Below are 9,039 nucleotides of genomic sequence, written 5' to 3' on the forward strand. Positions count from 1 at the left end.
CCAAGTTAGAGTGAAGGGAGTATAGGAACCCACACCCCATGGACCTGTAATGTTCCTTGTCCATTGATTCCAAGCTCTCCCTTCCTTCCTGTAACTTCCTGTAACCTAAACGGGGCTGAGATTACAGTATTAAGTTTGTTAATACTCAAAAAACATACAGAATACGATTATATAATACAAGGCTGGGTTATGCGCTCCGTTTAAGACAGTACAGTTTTTTTTTTCCTCAGCATTGTGTAAAATTATCACGCTAGTTCATTCAAGATATAAAATTGCCCTTAGTTATGTCTATACAGTTTCATATTTCCGCTATAATACTTGGAATGTGACGGCATATGCCATGATAAATATAATCCTTGAGCATACCACAATATACCACTGCCCCACCATACCACACCAAGGTACACCAGCCTGATATACCACGTCCCCCTTCTCTCCTCCTCTCTAACGCATTCGAATCCATTTTTATTTACTGGTGTGTTCTTTCCCCTTTCGGACACACCCTTTAGCTTAGTATGCTAGAAATCTACTAATACTCTAAACCTTGTCTTATTAGTGTAGTATTTCTCTCATTTTTTGTATAAAGTATTTCGAATCTGTTTTTTAAATTCTGAACAGATTTCAAATATATACTGGATTCCCCCTTACTGATTCAAAACACGCTGGGCTAGGTCAACTCTACGACAGTATTATCTATATGTTCCGTGTCCCACCTGTCTTGCCCACCTGATCTTTGGCCTCCACCTCTCTCTCTCTCTCTCTCTCTCTCTCTCTCTCTCTCTCTCTCTCTCACGCACCTGCCTACTCCTGTTTCTACCTTGACATACAGATTGTGCTCCTCAACTTAAACCATATTTGTACTGTCTTGTCTGTCGTTAAGTTGGTCTCTACTGTGTGAGGAGGTGTGGGTCCCAGGGCAGGTCGGGTCCTGGGTGCCCTGGGGGTCCTGGTGGCGGTGGTCCAGTGGTTAGAATTACAGTTTTGGGGCCATATTCATAACCTGCCTTGATCCAAAGTTGTGTTTTAAGATTCAGTTGCTTTACATCCTTTTTTTACTTGTAGTTATTTATAAAGCACTGTCACAACCAAACCAGGGTGAATGTTTAAAAGTATGATCATATATACTGATATCTAATAATTAGTAACTACTTCAGGAGCTTGTTTGGGGTAAGAACTGGTTAACCTTGTAATTATTCACTTCAACAGGTCTATAATTCACTTTTAGACTTGCCTATGGTATGAATGATGATCTGTTATGAATATGATCCCTTTTGACAGGTTAACCTTAAGGATTATTCACTTCTGCTGACTTATTATTGACTGTTAGACTTGTTATATGTATTCTTTGTTATGAATATGATCCCCTTCGTCAGGCTGTGTGTCCAGTTGGTGCCCTTAGAACAACAAATGTCAGCACAACCTAGGAGGTATAAAATGATTAAAAACAACAACTACTCTAGCAAGCATTGGTCTGGCTCACACGGAGCTGCTCAGCTTTATATCACACGGTTACGGGTGTCTGTGCGTTGGATTCATGAACACTGTTGCAGAAGTTCACTTGTTATTCCCCTACTTGAACAACTGCTCCGTCGTACCTAAATAAATAGAGACTTAGAGACAGCCATATATACTCTTTATCTGGACCTTTGATTGTGACCACTGCATTCCCAAACCTAGCTGGTCGTACTTGCTTACTTCTAGCATAGTATTTAGTACATGTCCCTGTGTTGTGCTGTGTTGTGCTGGCTCCCCAGTAACACCAGGGCAGCACATTAAGTACAATGATACTCTGTTACTTCTTTTCAGTTGTCCCTGCGTTGTGCTGTGGTGTGTGATACTGTGTTGCTCCCTCTTAACATCAGGGCAGCACACTTAGCACATGTTCCCGTTACTTTTAGCACATGTTCCCGTGCTGTGTGCCCCCTTATAACACCATGGGTAGCACAGTAAGTACGATCTAACTTAAACATTTGTCCCTGTGGTGTGCTGTGTGATACTGTGTCGCTTCTCAATAACACCACTTAGCACGGCATTGCTTTGTTACTTTCTACGATTGTCCCTGTGCTACGTGGCGCTGTGTGCCCCATAATAACACCAGGGGCAGCACACTTAGCACTCAGCACTGGGGCACAGACGCGCACACATACACACTCATACACGCACACACACAAGGTCGAGACTGTGAGAGACCGAGGAATAACAGTATACACACATACTCGTACACATGCATACACACGCACTCACACTGCCACACACTCTACTTTGCAGATCTGTGTGGCACTTCCCCAGATCTATGTGTGGCACTCTTGCAGGTCTGTCAGTGTCACTTCTGCAGTTCTGTGACACTTTCCAAACTCCATGTGACACTTTTCCAGCTCTTTGTGGCACTTCCCCGGATCAATGTGGCACTCTCTGAGGTCTGTTAGTGGCACTGTCTTAGGTCTTTATGTGACACTTCTCCCAGCACTTTGTGGCACTTTCCTAGGTCTATATAACGCTTTTCCAGCTCTGTGTGGCACTTTCCTAGGTGTATGTGACATTCCCTACAGGTCTGTGTGACACTTCCCCTGCTGTAAATGTAACACTTCCTCAGATCTATGTAACACTTTTCCAACTCTGTGTAGCACTTTTCCAGCTCTCTATGTGACACTTTCCTAGGTCTACGTGACACTTTTCTAACTGTGTGGCACTCTCCTAGGTCTCTGTGACACTTTTCCAGCACACTTTCTCAGGTCTATGTGACACTTTTCCCCGGCTCTGTGTGACACTTTCCCCCCCGGTCTATGTAGCACTCTCCTTTCTGCTACTGCCGCTACTTCCGTTGTTGTTGAGTTGTGCCAGTCGCTTGTAGATGGCCGAGTTGATGAAGCGAGGATAGGAGTCGCGGTGCATCAGGGTGTAGATCTGCGTCTGAGCCTCGTCGAAGGTGTGCGGCGTAGGGTCCACCATGTTCCGGTTGATGATCTCACGCACACGGGAATCCAGCGACACCTGCAACACCGTGGGACTGTTAGTGTATAGCCTAGGACTGAGGCATAGTGAGTTGCCATATTGCATGAGTGAGGATGAGTTGCCATAGTGCAGGACTGAGGTAAGAGTGAGTTGCTATATTGCATGAGTGAGGAACAGTGAGCTGATATATTGCAGGGCAGGGGAATAGTGGATTGATATATTGCATGGGTGAAGAATAGTGAGTTGCCATATTGTACGACTGAGGAATAGCGAGTTACCATATTGCAGGAGTAAGCAAAAATGAGTTGCTATATTGCAGGACTGGGTAAATTGTGAGTTGCTATATTGCAGGACTGGGTACATTGTGAGTTGCTATATTGCAGGACTGGGTACATTGTGAGTTGCTATAGTGCAGGACTGAGGAGCTGTTATTACGTGACGTTATGCTTCGTTATATTGCAACATTGAGGAACTGTTACTTACTTTGTTATATTGCAACACTGAGAAACTGTTACTTGTTTTGTTACAGAGCAAGACGGAGAACTTATTACTGATTTGTTTACTGGAAGACTGAGGAGATGTTAGTGCCTTGTTATATTGCAAGAGTGATTAACTGCAATGCTTTGTTATATTGCAACATTGAGAAGCACAGCAACAGCGGAAGAGAAAAAGTAACAAATAAAAAACATAAACAGTTCAAACAGCTAATTACCTTCTGCAACATGATTACCCGTGCAATCTGCTCAACGGTTAGTGGTTTCAACAGTTACTTATTACCTTTCGCAACATAATTACTCTTGTACACCTGTTGCAACACGGTAAGCAGTTGTGTGCAAGGACTACACTAACCACTCGCAACATGGCCATGGATCACTGCTTTCAACATTCATTTACTACTTGCAATTTTATGTGGAGTTACATTGAGAGACAGACAAATGAGGTAGTGAAGGAAGGTTGTGGTGTGGATGTGGATGTGATAGAAAGCGTTAGAAGAAATACATTGAGGTGGTTTGACCATGTGGAGAGGATGGAGAGCGAGAGACCATCGAGGAGAGTGTATGTGAGTGAGGTGGATGGGGGAGAGGGAGAAGGAGGCTGAGGATGAGGTGGAGGGATGGAGTGGAGGGGTATATGAGAGAGGGGTGTGTCAGCTTGGGGTAGGGCAGCACCATAGTCATTTATCAGTGCTAATAACCTTCTGCAACATAATTATCCACCAACACCTGCTGCAATGTGGTTGACAGTTAGTATCTGCAACACACACACACACACACACACACACACACACACACACACACACACACACACACACACACACACACACACACACACACACACACACACACACACACACACACACACACACACACACAGCAACACCTGGCACAGTCCACACCTGTAATTACCCTCCACACCTGAGTGCCGTGTTCTGGCCTAATGAGACTCACCACCACATCTTACCTACCTTTTCATCATCATCATCGTCATCATCATCATCATCATCATCATCATCATCATCATCATCATCATCATCATCATCATCCAGTTCGGCTCAGCTCATTCCACGCCATCACATCTTCCTCCTCTTCCACCTTACTTTCCTCTTCTTCATCTCCCCTTCCCCACGTTTCCTTCCCTCCCACCCCAATCCCTCTCCCCACACTCCTAACTCCGCTTCTTAGTATTCTCCCACCTCCCTTCCCTCTCCCTTTCCCCCTTTTTCCTCCTTTCTTCCTCTACCACCCACACAAGCACATCTTCCCCCCTTTCCTCCTCCCTTCGTCACCTCTCATCTTCTCCCCTCTCTCACCATTTTCCTCTCCTCCTTCCCTCTCCTTTTCTCCTCCTCCCTCTCCTTCTTCCTCCTCTCCTTTCCTCACCTTCCCTCGCTTCTTCCCTCCCTCTCCTTCTCTCCCCCTCAGCTCATCTTTTCCCCACACCACATCTCTCTCAGTAAGACAATGTTCCTTACCCAGCACCTGACACCAAGACAACCACCCCATTGTTCACTATAACAATAACAACAACCTGAGAGAGAGAGAGAGAGAGAGAGAGAGAGAGAGAGAGAGAGAGAGAGAGAGGTGTCCATGTGACTCCTAACTCAACCCCATCCATTCTTAGATTGCTCCACATTTAACATCCATAGATTACGCTGCCGTATTTTTAAAGTTACGCGTCATTGCCACCATCTTCGTACGCTGTGGATCCAATATTTTTAAAGTTTATGGCGCCAAAAAAGCAGGATAGAAGAAAGAGAGAACTTTTGATGCCAACTGCACGTAATTCATGAGTGAGAGATGTGAATGTCAGTGAAAAGTCAAGAGTTTGGTGCGTACATTGACGGGTTGATGTTACTACCTAGGAATGCACATTGTTTTGCCCTATCAGTATTGTAACACCGAGACGTATCACCCGTGTTTATCACGTGAATTGCACCGTGATATCGCTCTTGTTCTTGTGATTTAGAAATATTTGTGTGGTTTCCTTCTTCCCCCTCCCTTCCTCCTTCCCTTCCTCTTTCTCCCAGCTCCCCTTCCTGCCTCCCACCCTCTGCTTACCCTTTCCTTACTCACCCTGTGCCCTGTTGCTCCGTTCCCTTCCTCCCTCTCCTGTGCCATCTTCCTTTCTCCTCCCTTACACTGCTTCCCCCTCCCTTTCTCCCTCCCTTCTTCCTTTTCTCCTCTGTTCTCTCCTTCCCTATCTCACCCTGTCCCCCTGTTTTTCTCTTCCCCTTGCCTCTCTCTACCCTTCCTCCCCTGCTCATCTTTCGTCTCCTCCCCTTCTGCCTGCCACCTTTTCCCCCATTCATCCCCATGCCTCCCCCTCCTTACCCACTGCCTCCCCTTCCCCCCTCCCATCCCCCTGCCTCCCCCTCCCTTTCTCCTACCTCCCCTTCCCCCTACCTTTACCTTTGCCTCTCCCCTTCTCTTCCCCTATTGTCTCCCCTCTCTACACCTTCCCCTTTCCTTCTCACCCCCTAATATTTTTCTCCTCTTCTCACCCTCTCCTTTGCCTCTTCTCTCTTTTCCTCCCCTCCCCCTCCTTCCCTCTCATCCCTTCCCTCTATCTTTCCTGTATATTCCTCTCCTCTCCCTCCTTCCCTCCCTTCCCTTCCCTCTGTGTCCCCTCTCCTTCCCTCCCCTCTCTCCATACCTCCCTCCCTCCCCTCCCCCCACTGTTGACAAAGCTGCCTACCCACACTAACCCCCACTCGACATTAATAACCTACTTACAGCTCCCCCACACCTCCCCCTCCCCTCCCCCCTCTCCTCCCTCCCCTCCCCTCCCTTCCCCTCCCCTCCCCTCACTTCTTATGCTCCTTTCAGATCTTTTTCTTCCCACTTCTGTCCTCTCCCTTTCTCTCCTCTCCCCTCAGGCCTTTCCTCTCACTCTTGCTCCCCATAAGACTCCCCGTTCTCTCTCTCTATCTCTCTCTCTCTCTCTCTCACACACACACACACACACACACACACACACACACACACACACACACACACACACACACACACACACACACACACACACACACACACACACACACACACCAGGTGTGTATGGGAGTGTTGTCATACAGGGAGCAGGTTTGGTCACGGAACACACACACACACACACACACACACACACACACACACACACACACACCTGGTGCTCCGAAGTTATGACTCTCTCTCTCTCTTTCTCTCAGTGACCCCGTGACCTCTGCTTGTGACCTCTTGACCCCTGTCCAGCATCCGTGTTCAGGTTTTGTTGTTGACCGTGGCTCCGGCTGGTTAAACCCTCACACACACACACACACACACACACACACACACACACACACACACACACACACACACAGGAAGAGCAGATAAAAACAGTATCTTCTTTCTATCTGTCTGTCTATCTATCTATCTATCTATCTATCTACTTATCTATACCCAGACGCCTTTATCCTGGAGCGGGTGGCCACTAGCAAATTGACTCTGCCATCTCGCTTCCCTCCCTTCAAATCACATCGTCCTCATTCATGCGAAGAGAATGTACACACAAAAAACAGAGTGATTGACAGGCACGCAGACAGACAGACAGAGAGACAGACAGACAGACAGGGAGACAGATAGAGAGAGAGAGAGAGAGAGAGAGAGAGAGAGAACCTACCTGTAAACACGGGCAGGTTAGGTTAGGCTCAAATAACCTAACCCCAGCCACACAAACACCCCCTCTCTTGCTCTTAACCCTCTTTGTTTGTTCCCGTATGGATCTGTGTGTGTGTGTGTGTGTGTGTGTGTGTGTGTGTGTGTGTGTACCCAGAAATATAAACATCAATATTTTATGTAATTTGTCCTGTTTTGTAATCTTGGAAACTGACGAATGGAGACACATAGACAGACGAATAAATGAGGAAGTAGGGACGAAATCACTGACCTTTGAGACAAGCATTACTACTACTACTACCACTGCTACTACTACTACTACTACTACTACTACCGTCGAGAAACACAACCATCACATCCATGACCACCATCAACTACAACTCATTATTATCAAAACTACCACCACTACCACCACCACCACCATCATAACCACACACAGTATCAGACTTACAGCTACCTTAACCACAACTACCACACAGCACACACCACCACCACCACCACATCAGACCTTCCCAATTACTACCACCACAGCTACCACAACCACCACACCTACCTCCTTGGGTGAGAGGATCGAGATGTAATCCTCGTAAATCAGTCTTGCCTTTTCTTCTATAACAGCTGGGTTGTTCTCCACTTTGAGTTCTTCACAGGCCAGCCAAAAGAGAATGTTCTCCTCGGAATATTCGCATTTTAAGAACTCACGGAACGCCGCCCGACCGCCTGTGGGAGAACACGAAGAACAGGGTTACATAGGCTATACAGAGCCTAGACGACAAGATCAGTGTTACATAGCTACACAGACCCATCAAGACAGTTAGGTGATTTGGAGAGAGAGAGAGAGAGAGAGAGAGAGAGAGAGAGCTCTTGTAATACCATCCTAATTGCTTCACAAATGGAAAAATATAAAGGAAATAAAGCAGCATATTGCAAGGTAAAATTCTGGTGTCCTTTAAACAGTATTATAGTCTGTCTGTCTGTCTGTCTGTCTGTCTCTCTCTCTCTCTCTCTCTCTCTCTCTCTTCAAAATACCAATTAATCTCACCTCTCGTCAAGTCAACACCTTGAGTTATTTCTGACTTGTTATTAAGACCCCCTTCCTCTCACAACACCCCTCCCTCCCTCTCTCTCTCTCTCTCTCTCTAATGCTCTTTTTGTCTTGCTTTCCTTCCTCCTCTCCCTTTCTTCTTCCCTGTACCTCCTCTTCTTATCTTCCCTCTCTTTCTTCCTCTCCTCTAAATTCACCCCCTTCTACCCTCTCCCCTTCTCTCTTCTCTCTCTCTCTCTCTCTCCTCCTTCGTTTACCTCCACGTGCCACTTCTACCATCAATTTCCATCCCTAATCAATAACGACCTTTCCTCCCAAGACACACAATCCTCCCCCATATACCCAACAACACGGTCCCTCAGTCCTCCTCCTCCTCCTCCTCCTCCTCATCATCATCATCATCATCATCATCATCATCATCATCATCATCATCATCTTCATCGTCATCATCATCATCATCATCATCATCATCATCGTCATCATCATCATCATCATCATCATCATCATCATCAAAGGAAAGGCAGCTTCGTTCTCCAATCTACGGGGCTGTGATGAACATGACTGATAGTGTGAAAGTGAACAGAGTGAACAAACCTCAAGATGAACATGAATTTGAGTGAACATAGTGAAGATGAACACGAATCAAAGTAATCATGAAAAATATTAGCCAAAATGAGCATAACAAGATGAAGATGAACAGAAATACAAAACAGATGAACAAGTGAACAGGACAGGTGAACAAGTAAACAGAACAGGTAAACAAGTGAACAGAACAGGTGAACAAGTGAACAGAACAGGTGAACAAGTGAACAGAACAGGTGAACAAGTGTACAGAACAGGTAAACAAGTGAACAGAACAGGTGAACAGGTGAATAAGTGAACAGAACAGGTGAACAGATGAAAAGAGCA

The 9,039-nt window shown here is 46.0% G+C and overlaps 1 protein-coding gene across 1 annotated transcript in view; it reads right to left on the reverse strand.

Moving 5' to 3' along the window:
• Positions 1 to 2,243: 2,243 nt before the first annotated feature.
• The window catches only part of LOC145391682 (regulator of G-protein signaling 20-like), a 38,786-nt gene continuing 31,990 nt past the window's right edge, over positions 2,244 to 9,039 (reverse strand). Inside the window, exons 4-5 of the mRNA XM_080266230.1 lie at positions 7,639 to 7,805; positions 2,244 to 2,991 (exon numbers count right to left, since the gene is read on the reverse strand). Of these exons, the coding sequence (XP_080122356.1) occupies positions 2,782 to 2,991; positions 7,639 to 7,805 (377 nt within the window). The 3' untranslated portion in view covers positions 2,244 to 2,781. The remainder of the gene's footprint in view (positions 2,992 to 7,638; positions 7,806 to 9,039) is intronic.

Source organism: Coenobita brevimanus, chromosome 19 (genome assembly GCF_032717465.1).
Source record: "Coenobita brevimanus isolate Jiangsu-jjx chromosome 19, ASM3271746v2, whole genome shotgun sequence".
Taxonomy (NCBI): Eukaryota; Metazoa; Arthropoda; class Malacostraca; order Decapoda; family Coenobitidae; genus Coenobita; species Coenobita brevimanus.